The following is a 16,145-nucleotide window of genomic DNA, read 5'->3' as shown; positions in this document are numbered from 1 at the left end:
GGGAAGCACACAAACAAAACATTTAAGAGCAGGGACATCGGGAGATCTGTGGGAGGGCTTTGGGGGAGTTGTGGGAAGGGGGGGAGGGGTGGAAGAAGTATAAAACACAAGGACACTGCAATGACTTCCAGGAAGGAAGTTGGTATTTCAAAAAAGTGAATCTGGGGTGAAATTAGCGGGGGTAGAAAAGATCAAGGTTTTGGATGGGGGAAGATAAAAGATGGTGGTGAACAGCTGTTTTAAAGACCTGGAGGGAGGAGTGGGATTGAAGAGAGTTGAGGGAGTTTGTTCCAGAGGTGGGAGAAAAGAGGAGTGAAGGTGAGCAGAGAGTCTTGATTTTGGCAGTCTAACCATAAGAGGGTTGCAGGGAGATCTTGTGCGACCTGTAGGAATATTTGGGGGACGGAGCCCAGAGAGAGCTGGGGCAGCATGGCCGGAGAGGAGTCTGTAGAAGACAGAAAGACCACCACCTGCCTGCGGTGAGTAAGTGAAAGGCCCTCGGAGTTAGCTTCATCGCGGGAGATTCCAATGATTCTGAAAGCTTTGGTTTCAACAGCGTGAAGCCCGAGCTAGGTGTGAGGCAGGAGCACCGGCCCAGAGGGGAGAACAGTATTCCATTGAGCTGCGAATGAAAGCCTTGTATGTGGTGAGGAGCTCAGGTGTGCCAAGGAAGGACTTCGCACGACGGAGGATGCCCAGTCGGGGACTGGCTTTGGAGGCCAGATTTGAAATGTGGTTTTCCCAGGAAAGATCATGGCAGATAGTGATATATTTTTCACGGATGTTTCATGGATTGCCCTATTTGAACTTAGAAAGTATCATATTATACATGGGTCCGTTTTCCAGACTTTCCTCTTACCTTTTAACATATTGAACTTGAACTTGGTAGGGGACATGTTTTGCAAAACAATTCTCCTTCTTGTTTGTTTTTCTTTTATTTTCTTCCTGTCCGACATCTGATCAGGCAGACTGTGAGGCTGTACCCTATCGAGCGATAGTGTATGCTCAGCTGGTCGAGTCCCCATCTTTGTGGAAACTCCATCAGCTACTTCCCAACATTCTCCTTCCTCCAGCAGACATGTCTACATGCAGTGGTGCGGCATCCGTGCTCGATATACAGCTCGGTCGGATTTCTGTGGATGATTTTGTGCAACTATCTCCTATCATCCCTATGTTTAGGTAATGAACCTCTCATTGTCGTCCTACTTCAATCTACATATTACGTATGCAGAAATACTAGCATTTTAGACCTCTTGTGGATTTCCCTTTCCTTTTCCTCCACACCTCAACTCCTCCTTGAACATCTCCGATCCCTCGTGTCAGTTTACTTCACCTCTCCCACAAATCCCACTGCTTTCTCCTTTTTCTTTGTTGTACCCTTGTTCTTTCTCTTGTCATTTGATGTGTGACATATTGTTAACTGCAGTTCTAAAACAAAGAATAAAACAGGAGACCTTGACCACCATTTCTCCAACCTCTCACTCCTCCACCAACCTCTGTCTTCCTTACTGTTGAAAAGTTGATATGACGCTTAAACCATAAGCTAAATATTAATCAAGGATCATTTATGTTCTGATTGTTTGCAAAAAAAAAAAAATTGGCATTCTGCATTTTTTTTTCTCATTGCTGAAGTGGATGTTGCTAACTGCACATTCCATTTCCCTGTTTTGCTGGCATCATGAATTCTGCTCCATGTATCACACAGCTTTGAATTCAGCAAACTAGAAAGTAGTTCCCCAGCCTCCTGCACACGTGTGGTGCCTTGTTTGCACCCTGGCCTCACTCATTGTGTGTTTTCCTGGTGGGACCTTCAAATGGATCCCGAAGGGAAGATAGTCTGCTCCACGGCACCAAGGTGGGCCTGCAAAAAACCTGAAGATGCCAAGGTGAACATCAGCCCCAGAAAGAGAGAATCTACCTCTCTCTCTAATTGTTGCTTGCACATTTTATCACATCTTTTGTTTCTTATTTGTGGCCTAAATGATTGCTGACTCTCCTGTGCCCCATTTTCATGCATTCATCCAAGATTTTGCTGAAAATTACCCCAAATCCTGTACTTCTTTTTTCCTACCTGTTGCACACGTAGTGGCGAGACCATTGGATGCAGTGTCTGTATTTCCTGCCTGAGGCGGTGTCCATCTCGCTAGGTGATGATCTGGAACTCACAGCCTCTCATGACTCATACACTGTGTGGTATAGCGTGAACAATGGCAGCAGGTGTGTGGGGTCCTGTTCCATGTGTGAGATGCTCGTTATTTTTGGATTCTCTTTGGAAATGGTTGTCATAATAAATGCTCCCCAGTAACAGACTTGTGTAGCTGTACATACCCCATAACCTCCCCCTTGTGACGACCATGTTTCAGCAATGCAGCCCTCATGCCAACTCGCCAGCGACCTATCTGCTCTTGTTTAGCCCACCTACTTTGGAACCGGGCACGTCTTGGTGAGCTGAATGATGTCGCAAGGACCAATCTTTATGAACAGGCTCTGCAAAAGGTTGGCTTTGGTGGGGTGGGAGGTGGAGCGGTGGTGGAAAAACTGTCATGATAATATTTGGGTGGATGACCCTTGCATTTACTCTGCCAGTAACCAATTTTCGATAATGATTTACCTTTTTTTATTGAAATAATTTTTTGCAGTACATGCAGAATTTCAGCATGAGGTTCTTTACAGCGCAGCTCATAGGGCAAAGTAGAACAGTGTCTGTATGTCCGTATGTATGTTTGTATGTATGAATGTATGTCCCTCACAAACGTACAACAATCAGAGCTGAGGACCTGGTCACATGATAGGGGTGATGTGATGGGATTACGTCTGTGATGTAATTGCAGTGTACAACGGCTGACTCCACACACCACCATTTAGATTCCAATTTCGTTCAGGCCGAACATATCATCAAACAAGTCATATATCACAATCACCATTCTCTACCTTTACGTTTTTCATTCAGTGTGAAACACAAACAAACCGATTGTTAAAATGATCATCAAATATACAAAGCATTGGCGTTACAGGTCTTCCAACGACAAAGTACATATAGGCCTTCGGCTTCATGCCTCACCTTCAGGCCACTTCAGACAAATTAGCCCAGGTTTCTTAATACAGTAGTATTGTTTATGTAATAATAATATAGTAAATATAAATGTAACACTGCAATCCCTTTGCCGTGACTGCAAAGTTCCTGGATTGAAGCGATGTATGGTTAATTGATGACTCGAGAAGCGGTGTACTAATTATCGTGGGAGTTAGGAATTAGCCTTGGTTTATTAATCCAGTAACATCATCTTCGTAATAATAATAATAATAATACAGTAAATATAATTGTAAAACTGCAATCTCCTTGTCGTGACTGCAAAGGTACTGCATTGAAGCGGTGTATGGTTGGTTCATTGTTGACTCGAAACATCTAGAATAAACCAGTGTCTCAATGCACTCTTCACGTCCATGGTAACAGATAGCTGAGAGACTTGGAGTACTTCATAATATTTTTAAACTTACATTATTTGCTAACTTAGCCTGGTGTTGGCTTAGCGGTTAGGGTGCTGGCTTGGGATCCGAGGATCCTAGGTTCGAATCCCGGTCGATCGCTGAATTAACGTCAGGGGGGTTGACTCAGCCTGTCATCCTTCTGAGGTCGGCAAATTGAGTACCAGTTCACTGGTAATTCCCTGTGTATCGCAAGAGGCGACTAACAGAGTTGGAAGCAGGAAGGGCATCCGGCTGTAAAACATTGCTTCAAAAAGGGGACCACCATGCCCGAAAAAGGCCAACCCCTGCTCTACAGGGAAAAATGGCCTGTAAAGGTGGGGTTTTTAAAATTATTTGTTAACTGGTATCTCCACCCAGGTCATACTATCCTCTTCAACTGAAGTAGCAAACAAGACCGGCTACGCCGCTGTTAGACTTTTGGTTTTTGATTACATTTTTTGTTAATTCTGGTATTTTCTTCCCTTGAGGTTATAAGACGAGGTGATGTGTGCCTAAGTGTTGGAGATGGCAGTTTACTTCCGGTCATGGCTGCAGCCAAGAGTTTCTCCAAGGTGAGATTCCTTTTTTTAGACCGACTTGATTGTACACCGTTTTAAGAATCCCATTAATATTGATGAAGTGTCCATAAAAAGCTGTAACGTTCGCACGTCTTACCCGAAGCTTTGCAGTTGATCAATAACTCGATTTGCTTTGTCATGTCGACGGTGAAACAAAATATATGGCAAAGGCAAGTGGGAAATAGCCCAGGAGAGCTCAATTAATCTCTAGCAAAATTATCAAAAACCTTTTTTCTTCACCCCACCCCATTAATTAATGTGGATAAAGGAGATCAGTGTAGTTTGTACAAGTTTCAGTCTGAATGGATTTGTTTGCTTTTTGCTCCATAATCGATTTTGTAATCCCATTGAACATGATGACATCCCTCATCAATGATCGATAGTTCTAACTCGATCAATTGCTCCTTCTGCTCCGATTAAGTTTAATATGAATAGATGGTGTTTCCAAATGATGTCTAACTGTTTACTATCCTGAACCCCTTACCTGTACGATTCATAGGTATTTTCTGTGGAAATTTCATCCATGTCTCAACAGGTGATTAAAAAGGTGAGTCCCCCCCCCCACCCACCCCCCAACGCCAACCCACCTCACATTCCCTTTGGTTTTAATTGATAAGAAACGATGTTGCTCTAATTGAAAACAACAGGCTCAATGAAGAACCAGACTCTTAGTTATGCATTTTAAACTTGGGTTTTCAAATATGGAACAGATTAAACAAGAGGGAGAATTGCTTTGCAATACATGCCCCCTACTGGTGTGATATTTTCAAAGTCCAAAAAGACCATGACTGAAAAATTGGCGAAACACCCTGAAACTTGAACATGTTCTGTAACTTATCATAATAAAACCATGTACCAAGTTTCAGTTGAACATGTTAGAGGTTAAGGGTGGAAAGTCTGGAAAACCACAGGTCAGACAGACGGTCAGAGTGCAAAACTATGGTCCCCTCCGGTGAAACGGATAGGGGACTAATAACTCGGTGATGGTTTGGCATTATTATTACTGCACACACAGGTCAATAAAAACAATTATTTCACTTGCTGACTGAGTAATCATAGCGATTGGGAAATTTTATTCTGATAAGCCATTTCCTCCAAATAGTCAGGTTCACTATGTTTTTTCGTTCAAAATCATGGTAGATTAGCAAACCTATACATTTTTGGAAACGTTATTACATGGAAAATCTGAAAATCAATGTTTACATTTGCCAATTCCGACCAATTGACCAATTCCATTCGACCATTCGACCAATCGCTTCGATCGACCATTCGACCAATTCGATCGATTCGATTCGATTTGATTCATCGAATTCGATTCGATCGACCATTCGACCAATTCGATTTGCCAATCAATTTGACCGACCTTTGCTTGTGTGGAACGGACTGTGAAAACGATGCGGACTATATTGTCGGATACGACACACAGGACAGTGATGACGAACTCTAAATGGCATATTCTGTAATCGTGTATGTTTGATGCCATTGACTGCCTGTGTATATTTTGTCATTGACTGCCTGTGTAGATGTGAAGTTATACTGACTGCATGTGTATATATGATTTTGCTGACTGCCTGTGTATGTTTTGTGATATGAATTATTGTGACACATTTTGATGTTATTAACTGCCTGTACAAAATGATAACATGTATTTGATTATGCAACTTATCGCGAATATAAAGACAGTATTTTGCAATTCAAAACCTTTGATTCGTGTCTTACCATTCCCCATAGCACTAATTTGATACTTTCATTGGATTCCTTGTCCCTGAAAATATAGGTTTAGTATATTTTAAAAAGTTTTTAGGGTAATTAGAGGCAGAAATAGAACAAAATATGTATTTTACAGTGGCCATTTTGAAAATCCAAAATGGCCGCCATACAGGTATCTCTCCAAATGTAAACATTGATTTTTAGTTTCCTTATGCTATAACCTTTCCAAAAATGTATAGGTTTGCTAATCTACCATGATTTTGAACGAAATATAATTTATTGACATAGTGAACCTGACTAAAATTGAAGTTATCATTTACTTGTAAATGTTGCAAACGTTATGAATAGCAGTTTTTTGCTCCGTAATAGATTTTTGAAATCCTATTGAACCTGATAGTTTGTGCTAATGACCTGACTCTGGGTATCCTGAACACGTCTGTAAAATTTGGTGGAGATTGGCCCAGCCGTTTCGATTCCATAATGATACATACATACATGCATACATACACACACTCACATGCACATACATATATATACATACATACATACATACATACATACATACATACATACATACATACATACATACATACAACATACATACATACATGCATGCATGCATACATACACACACTCACATGCACATACATATATATATATATACATACATACATACATACATACATACATACATGCATGCATACGCCTTATTGAAGTAAGATTCCACTTCTTCCAAAACATTCCTGATCTCTCTTCCTCCCTCTCTCTCAGCAGTGAAACAGGGTTTAGAATATGCTTGTGGTTTTTAAAGACCACTTTGGATTGATGTCCTTGCATTCCATTTGAATATAATAAACTTTTTCTTACAATTCCGGCATTCTAGGTCCTGCAAGCAAACGATCTGACGGATTCTGTGGAGATTATAAACAAAAGGCCTGAAGATATTTCTTCAGACGATCTGCAAGGGAAGAAGGTAACAATTTTGAGAATAGTTGATAATCTCTCACAGAACTCGATTACCTTTGTTTGAGGAACCTTCATTAAATTTCACAACCGTCCTGAGGGTGTGCATGTGTCTTTTGTATTTACCATATCCTAGCTATGTGTAATCACAAATATCAAATCCTTATGACTCAGGACATTTAAAATTTTCATTTTTATTGGGATTTTATTTGGTTTATGGCATTGGCAGTAGATTAAAAAATCAATGCAATATATGGGATTTCAAGGTATGATCTCAGCATCATGCAATAAATGCCCAGATGGAAATGCTAAACAGGTCAAACTTCTATATTTAGACCAATAACTTTTAAATGTACACTTCAATAAATGTTTTCCAATCATAATAGCAGGTGTAAATTGTACAACAGGTTGACTCCATCTTATTGTCCTCTAGGTGTCTGTGCTCATCGCAGAGCCATTCTTCACCACGAGCCTGCTCCCTTGGCATAACGTGTACTTTTGGTATGCACGATCGGCACTCGACCCACTCCTGAGATCGGATGCCAGGATACTGCCGCATTCTGCCACTCTTCATCTCATGGCTGTAGAGTTTCAGGTGGTTTAGATCGGCTATTTTGTCCTGAAATTTCTAAACCTGGGTCGAGGAGAAGCTCAAGAATTATTGAGAAAGAATCCGAAAAAATAGTTTTGTTTTTTTTTACTCCTGTTGAGATTTACATGCACAAGTATAAACATTTACATGGGTATCTTACTCTTTTTCAAGGTGTGTGTGTGTGTGTGTGTGTGTGTGTGTGTGTGTGTGTGTGTGTGTGTGTGTGTGTGTGTGTGTGTGTGTGTGTGTGTGTGTGTCGGTGTCGGTGTCGTTTTTCGAAGTTTGCTTGCACTACATGGCAAATGCTGTCTTTGTATTCCTTGCCTGCCAGGACCTATGGAAGATCCGTGCACCAGTTGGCGAGTGTGAAGGTTTTGATGTATCTGTCATGGATGAGATGATACAGGCAAGGTTTGGTTGCTCACATTGGTGTAACAAGAATGCAAGTGCATATCGTCATGTACCATGGTCTATAGTTATACAGAGCGTCGGTTCTGCTGAAGAGGTTTCTTGGCTAGGTTTACAATTCTAGATGGGTCACCACGTGGGATCTTTACCATCCACCAATAAATGCTGGAAAACAGGATCCCAGTTTAACGTCTATCCAAGGGACGGCACACACATTGATGAAACACCAGGATAACAGTTTATAGCTGGGTCAAGATTCAAACCCAGGCTCGGCAGCTCAGGCGCGTGTGTATATCTCGAGACCATTCTGCCACTCCATGTTCATATTGTGATAAATAAAAAAAAGAAATATGAAGTGAAAACAGTTACAAGGTGCAAGGCATTGGAGAAGATTCAGTCTGTGGTTTACGAGAGATAACTCTAGAATTTGTATTGCCTTTGTCCTCTCATTAGACTCTCATCTGAGAGCTTTATAAAAGTACTAGCGGGCACTTCCTCCCCTAGGGGAGGAAGTGCCCGGGAGTACCCTTCTCGGCCTACCTTCAGTGGGCAATGTGCTACAGCTCACGGACCGTACCTGGCCCCAGGGTTTTTCGGTGGGCCGGAGAACGTGCTGGAGTATGTGCACTGGAGTACATGCACTGGAGTACATGCTTGTCTGCTGGCATTGGGTGGCCACTTAAGACCATTGTGCAACCACCGTCTGTTCACTTAAGACGAGTATTGGGGTGGAACCAGAGGTAGAACCGGGTTTGGAACCTATCCGTATGCACAAGCACTGCTAAATGTCAATTTTGGAGTTTTGGTGACATCCATGTTTGCTCCATTATAGTAAAGATTACACATGCACATGAGTAGGATGGAAGAAGGGGTGGGGGGAAGGTCGGTGGTTGCGCAATGGTTTGAGCTTGGTCAATGTCACTCAAAGTGAATATCAGAGGAATTCAATAGTTTTCCTTCCTTTCCGCAGGCCTCAATGGAGTTCCGGGAGTTTGATGAGATCGAGACGCATCCTTTGTGGGAATACCACTGCATGGCGTTGTCCATGGAAGCAACTGCTCTTACATTGGATTTCTCGTGCCCCTTGCCTGATCAGCCGATTGAAAACAGCGGAACCCTTTCACTCGTTAGGTCAGAAGCTTTCCGAGGCACTTCCAAGATTATTTTGCAATTCTGGCATATCTCCCACTGGTTCTGGTGATGGGTGGGGTGGGGGATCAATCCTTTCCTGAAAAGTTTTCATTGGAAATAATTATTCCTTTCTGAAATCTATTGGAAGACAGAATAACTTTAAAGGAATTTATTGATATGAAAGTCTTTAATAACCGCGGTTCTGTTTATAAATACCGTAAGGAAATGAGAAACGATGATAAAACATCCATCTTGGTTTGATCCTGATCAATTTTAGAACAGACGTCCAGTTTATCGTGATCTTGTTCGAAAGGCTCAAAATGTTTTTGTTTTGAATAATTTTGTGCAACCAACCCGAAAAATGGTGAATTGCGAGTCATTTTTGTTATTGATCTTTTAGAAGAATTTTGGGTGATCCCATTCTCCAACAAATTATTACTCATAGTAAGGGCATTTTATGAGATATTTCACAAATCTGTTAACTAAATTGTTACCAAAAAATTTCTTCACCAATATGTTTGTAAAGGTGTGTAATAACATGTGTTAAAATGTTGAAGTTCAACTCCCGTGGGAAACCCAGAAAAAAAGCTGTTGAATTCGGGTACCGAAAAATTATTTTCGAGAATTTTTATTTTTTTTAATCGGCCCTTAAGTAACTTATGAGGGGTCAAATAAGGGTTTTTCATGATTCTGAGTTGATTGTTAACATTTATATTTTCACTTTTACATTTACACACAAAGTAGCTTTTATTTCACATACATATATAATACTCAAGAGTTATTTCTCATTCACAATGTCAGAAGTTTCAACAGTCATTGTCTATGTCTTCTTCAGACTCAACAACATCATGACTGCCGTTTCTGCATGTAATGCCATTACAGACTCCACAGGCCGAGATGCATGTGACCCCATTCTTCTTGCAGCTGCATCGCCGGTTGCTGCAATCTCCATGACAATTACAGCTCGTGAAGTGCAATAGCTCCTCAGGAGCCGTGGGGTCCAGTGTTGGAACTGGCATTCGTAAATGGAATAATCTTTACTTCAGTTCCTCTCAGGATCTTAGCTTTGTCGAGTGCCTTCAACTTCACCCGGGGGAAAGCTGCTGTTGTCTGTGGATCTGGCAAAGGTGGTGCCGGAGAGGTGACTTCGATCCAACCCATTGAGTGAAAGGGAGTGTTTCCGTGAATAGAGACAATGTTTAAATCTATATTGTCTCCAACAAACTGAGTGACTGCATTGTTTGTTTCCCCAACCTCCATAAAGACCACCTGATCATTACTTGACAATTCACTTTCACTGGCTGGCACTTTGGCTGTCATCACTGATTGATCCTCAAGCGCAGCATCAACCGCAACCTCATCATTGATCTGTTCATCGGTTTCCTCCACAATGGTGTCAAGAGTGCCAGAAGTATCTGGAACATCATCTCCACTCCTACTATTAAGGAAGCAGTATTTGTAGTTTTGTGTCTCCGTGTAAGACTCAGTGTATCCCAGCCGGTGGAACTTGTTGAGCATCCATTTTGACCCAAATCTATGATCAAGTTGTATGGCAAGCCCCATTTGGTGTGGCAATACTCCAGACCGAGGTCGACAGGCCTTAATAAAATTCTGCCCCCAAACGGCAACTCTTTCGTCTGTCTTGACAATCGGTCTCAAGAACATCTGAAGGCTTGCAGGAACAAGTGTCAGCTGACTATCGATGTCAGTCATACTGTGTGTGGTGGGGTATGACTTTGGACCTAAATCAATCAAGGCAATATCATTGGATATGAACTTGAGTGCCGTCTTTATGATCTGAGTCTTCTCATCTCCATGGTCAAGATTAGCATGATGCTCTCGCAGAATATTGTCGGTGCCATCTTTGAGACAGAGTACATCTGCCCTTCTTTCCTGTGTTGTGAAATACAAGGTGTCTTCGTATTTCTCTCGAAGTTTTATCTTTAGCCAATGCTTTGAATAAGAAAGGCTCTTCTCTGGTGACTGATCAAACTCCTGCAGCTTTTCATGGACTTGGTCCATGTTCATTACCCCATGCTCTAATTCTGAGTCTAACCATTCGCAGAATTCAATAAAAACTGCCTCTCGCTCCTCATCAATACTCCTCTGTCCTCTCTTCCTTTTTCCTTCCTCATCAGTCTTGGACAAACTGTCACCTCTCGCAAACATAAGTTTGCATCGCAAATGGTACAGTGTTTCTTCTGCTACCAAGTCGTTGATCCCTTCCAGGCGTCCAGTGACTTCAGTGCCCCAGTCATCCCCGCGACTCCGTGCTGTCTTCAGCAAGCTTGCCTTCAGTGTACCTGCAGTCAAATTATCTGGCACTCTGTATTTCTTTCTAGCTTGTGTTGGATTATTTTTGTAGAGCTGGGCTGGTTGGTTGCAAAGAATGCATACATCCTTATACAGGAGGTCAACTGACTGTGATCTTCTAGAACTGCAGCCAGTTGATGAACTGAACTCACAAGTAGTGCGTCTTCTCTTCAACTTTGATGACTCTTTCTCTGCCTTTGATGCTTGAGCTGACTTCTTGGTGGTTGCAACAAAGTTGTTGTACAGATCATTTTTACACTTCTGGTGGTACCTCAGTTTTCCTTCCTTTTGAGCCTCCTTCATACGTTCCACAACAGTAACATTTTCGACAGTTTCTGCTTGTTTCAATAAAGTTGAGTATCCCTTTGGAGTTGCCTGTATGAGCCTTTCAGCTGGTGTATCCGAGCGTGCACAGATGAAGCAATTGAGCACAGGTGGAGTAACGTCTTCATCCATATTGCTAGACTCCATGTCCTGCAAAGTAGAAAATGAGATATATTTAGAAATTATTTTTCCACAAAGGAGTGTCTGTGGTGAAATATAAATGTTAACAATCAACTCAGAATCATGAAAAACCCTTATTTGACCCCTCATAAGTTACTTAAGGGCCGATTTAAAAAAATAAAAATTCTCGAAAATAATTTTTCGGTACCCGAATTCAACAGCTTTTTTTCTGGGTTTCCCACGGGAGTTGACCTTCAACATTTTAACACATGTTATTACACACCTTTACAAACATATTGGTGAAGAAATTTTTTGGTAACAATTTAGTTAACAGATTTTCATATGTTTCCCTTACTATGACTGTGATCCGGATCTGAGTCGTGAACAACAAAAACACTGAGTGCTCACATTGAAGTTTCATTTCTATTTCATGCCATTTCACAGCAGATTTTTGCATTTTCTTTCAGAATATCGACCAATTGAAGAAATGTTTTCCTTTTGCTTGACTCTTCTTTTTCTGTTTATTTAGACCAGGCATTTGCCATGGTCTTGCTGTTTGGATGGATTTCCACCTTGTGGATGAGATCATCTACAGTACAGGCCTGGATGGCCTTCCTTCTGTCACGGTAAGAACCTTTCCTATTGATTGTCAGCAACATTGTAATTTTCCAACAACACTAGCAGACTACTTGCTAAGCCCAATGACTGTCATAATCCAGATGCAATGTTAGATTTAATTGCGCAAATCAAATTACCGATCGTTTTACTCAATATATAGTGCCTCACGTTTACTTTTCTAATATCTGAGTGTTTCCTAAGACAGCTTTTGTACAGAGGGTGGGACTTCTTCTTTTTTTTTAAAGGAGCGAGGCTCATGCAAGAGCAAGATGGGACAAACGTCAAAGCAATGAACGAAAAGGAAGAGGAGGAGGAATGGAGGAAACAAACTAGAAAGTAAAATGCTTGAGTTCAGAAAAGATAATGGGGGAAGAGTGAAGAGTGCTTGCTTGAAGTCGTTGAGGGAAGAGTGAGACAGAGCAGCCTCTGGAAGGTGGTTCCATAGACAGGAGAAGCGACAAATAAAACTTGAGGTGCGCTGTCAGCCTGGATTTTGGATTTAAACAGGAGGGAATTATTGGAAGAACACACACATCTCGGAGTGACTGGGAAGTGTTGGAGGAGAGAAGGAGCAATGTCGGAGAATAAATAGTAGAAAATAGACAGGTGTGCTTCGGGAGTATATGACACCAAATAATTTTGCTTACTCTTCAGCCTGGTAAGATTCCTTGAATGCAACCGACTGTGCTTTGGTCATTGAAATCACTACTTCCTGGATTACAAAAGGTTCTGTTGCTCTAAAACCAAAGGCATTATCAAGGTGCAATTCGTGCACCAGATATTTGTGATAATGCTAATTAAAGGCCTTGTGAAAAATATCCATTACATTGAATGCATCATATGGAAATGCAGAAATGAGATCTGCCTCGTACTTCAAATCATCTTCCTGGCACTTTCATAACCCCCCAGCATCTTGGCACTTTCATAACCCTCCAGTTTAACAGTACTTAGACAAAACTTTAAGTCATCTTGACCAATCACACAGACAAAATCACAGCTCTTAGGAAATACAGATATGAATGAATGATCATTTTTGAGGCCATTTTTCCCCGCTAAAGCGGGGGTTAGCCTTGCGGGCCCCATGACCTCATGGTTCCCTGTTTGAGGCAATGTTTTTATGGCCGGATGCCCTTCCTGACGCCAACCCTTAGTCGCCTCTTACGATGCGCAGGGATACGGTGTACCTATTCTAAACCGGGGTACACACCGGGATCATTCATCCCAGCAAGCTGGTACTCAATTTGCCGACCTCGGAAGGATGACAGGCTGAGTCAACCCCCATGGCGTTAATTCAGCGATCGACCGGGATTTGAACTCAGGATCCTAAGATCCCAAGCCGGCACCCTAACCACTAAGCTTAGGAAATACAGATCATGCTCGGAAATGCAAAGCAAGAGTTTAAAAGACCTCGCCCATGTCCTTTTCCTTAGACGGTGCGGGGTAAAGTGTTCTATGAACTCTTAAGGTTTTCTTTCCAATGAGTTTTATTTGTAACTCTGAGCATGAGTCACAAGCATGACGTTTTGATGCAGCGCTCAGTCACCAAGATTTTGTTGGATGTAGGAGAGGGGTCTTGACCTTTTTCTTTGCTGGTGCCACAAAAATGATCATTAGTTTCTTATTTGAGGTGATTGATGCAAAACTCAGTTATTGCGGCATTGTGAGAGAATAGATACCTTTGTTTTGAACCTTTTAACAGTGGGACATCTTTATTTGTTTACGTGTTCACACAGGGCACCTGCAACTGGAATAGGAACTGCAAACAGGGTGTGCGCTTCTTCCGTGACTTCTCGCGGTCAGAAGTGCAGCCCTCATCCGACCAAGTCGCATATTCCATCACGTTCTGTCCGAAGAGCGGCGATGTCCAGCTGAAATGCAACATTAACAAAATAGATTGAGTGCTGGGACATACATAACTTGTTTTTTGGGGGAGATTTTGATTTTTCATGTTTACAGCCCACAACAGTTGTAAAAACTTTTTTAAGGGACAATAAATTAATTATTACCTGTGCCACCAAGGATGGATGGAGGTTGTTTCCCTCTGTTTGTCTGTGAGCAAGATATCTCAAAGTTATGGATGCATTCGGACAGAGCTTGGTGGACATGTTGGCATGTGTGACAATAACTATTTGATTCGATTTTTGGTGAATACCCGGATCGAATGTTTTTTTGGTTTTTTTTCCAAGTGATTCTTCACCATTGACAGATTGGGCCAAAGACGATTATATATTATGACATTTCAAAAATTAGTGGATACTAAACCTAAACCGTTCAGTCTACCGAGTGCGGTTCTCGTTTGTAGATGTTTTCACCGAAAGTATTTTTTTTTTTGGGGAATAAAAGTAAAGATTCTGGTATTTCACTAATTCAAACATTTGTGTGACTTGAGATTCTTGTATTTCACTGCTCGAAAGACATTTCAGTAAGTTGTTGTTGTTCATGTCGAGAGCTATCTCGAATGTATTATGTTCGTGGAATTGTCCATCTCTGTGACTGTAAACCTCCAATGATGTGTCATACTCCTCAAAGAGTGTTAGTGCTGCCACAGCAGTTTCTGGGCAAGGGTTATGCTGTGTGGTTTGCCATTGCCGTCAACAGGCCATTTGGATAGGAATTTGCTCAAGTTCCAGTGAAAGCTCACCTACCCATCGTGAAGGTAACTGTGAGTGGGATCTCTAACATCCACCAACTAAAAGGTGGGAAACTGCATGCCTATTTTATATCGACAAAAGTGGGGCTCATGGAAGAGCAAGGTTAGATTGACAGTGGGGTAGTGGGCCAATAATTGGTCATAACTGGCAAGAGAATAAACAAACAGGAAAGAGAGACGAGGAAAGGAAACACTGAAATGAGCAAGAAAGAGGGTTGCTTTATGAAGGGTTATTATTATTATTTTTTTGTATACAGAGTCAAGGCTCGTGTAAGAGCTAACACATTACACATGAGAACAGACACACACCCAAAAAACATACAATAAATAGGGAGGGGGGAGAGAGAGGAAAACATACAAGCACAACAATAGTAGAGAACAGGGACGTCAGTAGGGCGGCGGTCGGGGTACACGGTATAAAACAAATTGACACAACTAGGAATTTCAGGAAAGAAGTTGAAGATTGAAAGAGATGGATTTGGGGTGTTTTAACGGGGGTAGAAAAGATCAAGGTTTGGATGGGGGAAGATAAGAGATGGTGGTGAACAGCTGATTTAAAGACCTGGAAGGAGAAGTGGGAGTGGGGGAGTTTGTTCCAGAGGTGGGAGAAAAGAGGAATGAAAGAGTGAAGGTGAGCAGAGGGTCTTGATTTTGGCGGTTTCACCAGAAAAGGGTTGCTGGCATTTGATCAAATTGGATAATAAAGACCATGGGTTGGGATGGAGTGACATGGTGGTGGTGCACTGCTTGCTTGAAGCACTGGAGGGAAGGATGAGATGAATGGCGAGGGGTGCGAACCCGCAGTGGGCATGAATCTTCCAATATCACCACCACCATCATCATAGTCATCAAACATCAATAAAAACACATTGTTCCGTATACTGTATTGTCATTTATTCATTTTAATCATTGTTCTTAAATATTTCCTATTTCCATCCGAAGTTCAGTACGACACGGGAATCTAACCCCCCTTTTCCCATTTAAGCAAGGTAAGGAATATGCTGGGGGGTTTGCCATTGCTCTCCCAGCTGAGTCACCAGTCAGCCATGGAAATCGAACCCACATTGGCAAGAGAAATGCAACAAGGCTTTTTGCACTTAGCACCTGAGCTGCTTTTAAAAATTGTATCGGAGGCAGGTATTCCCTTCGAATATGGGGTAGTGTATCGGAGGCAGGTATTCCCTACCTATATCTGTGGATGATGCTGTCGGTTGCATTTGGGAAGCAATCGAGGCTTTCGTGGAATAAAGGGAACTGGATCAGACAAGGT

General features: G+C 41.8%; 2 protein-coding genes across 6 annotated transcripts in view; one reads left to right on the top strand and one right to left on the bottom strand.

The window, feature by feature from the left end:
- Nucleotides 1-15,754, top strand: part of PRMT7 (protein arginine methyltransferase 7) — a 28,567-nt gene extending 12,813 nt beyond the window's left edge. Inside the window, exons 6-17 of one of the 2 annotated variants that reach the window (XM_068125308.2) lie at nucleotides 965-1,179; nucleotides 1,706-1,886; nucleotides 2,087-2,217; nucleotides 2,364-2,496; nucleotides 3,957-4,040; nucleotides 4,546-4,593; nucleotides 6,640-6,729; nucleotides 7,153-7,314; nucleotides 7,643-7,717; nucleotides 8,690-8,850; nucleotides 12,137-12,233; nucleotides 13,959-15,754. In XM_068125308.2, the coding sequence (XP_067981409.1) occupies nucleotides 965-1,179; nucleotides 1,706-1,886; nucleotides 2,087-2,217; nucleotides 2,364-2,496; nucleotides 3,957-4,040; nucleotides 4,546-4,593; nucleotides 6,640-6,729; nucleotides 7,153-7,314; nucleotides 7,643-7,717; nucleotides 8,690-8,850; nucleotides 12,137-12,233; nucleotides 13,959-14,123 (1,542 nt within the window). In that variant the 3' untranslated portion in view covers nucleotides 14,124-15,754. The remainder of the gene's footprint in view (nucleotides 1-964; nucleotides 1,180-1,705; nucleotides 1,887-2,086; nucleotides 2,218-2,363; nucleotides 2,497-3,956; nucleotides 4,041-4,545; nucleotides 4,594-6,639; nucleotides 6,730-7,152; nucleotides 7,315-7,642; nucleotides 7,718-8,689; nucleotides 8,851-12,136; nucleotides 12,234-13,958) is intronic. The other variant, XM_068125309.2, reaches the window with a different exon arrangement.
- The window catches only part of IQCC (IQ motif containing C), a 43,843-nt gene continuing 41,600 nt past the window's right edge, over nucleotides 13,903-16,145 (bottom strand). For all 4 annotated transcript variants that reach the window (XM_068125310.2, XM_068125313.2, XM_068125311.2 and 1 more), the window contains one exon: nucleotides 13,903-14,093. The gene's annotated coding sequence lies outside the window, so the exon portion shown is untranslated. The remainder of the gene's footprint in view (nucleotides 14,094-16,145) is intronic.

The sequence above is a fragment of the Myxine glutinosa genome, chromosome 8 (genome assembly GCF_964187855.1).
Source record: "Myxine glutinosa chromosome 8, kmMyxGlut1.1, whole genome shotgun sequence".
Lineage (NCBI taxonomy): Eukaryota > Metazoa > Chordata > Myxini > Myxiniformes > Myxinidae > Myxine > Myxine glutinosa.
This window is presented reverse-complemented; position numbering and strand designations above follow the sequence as displayed.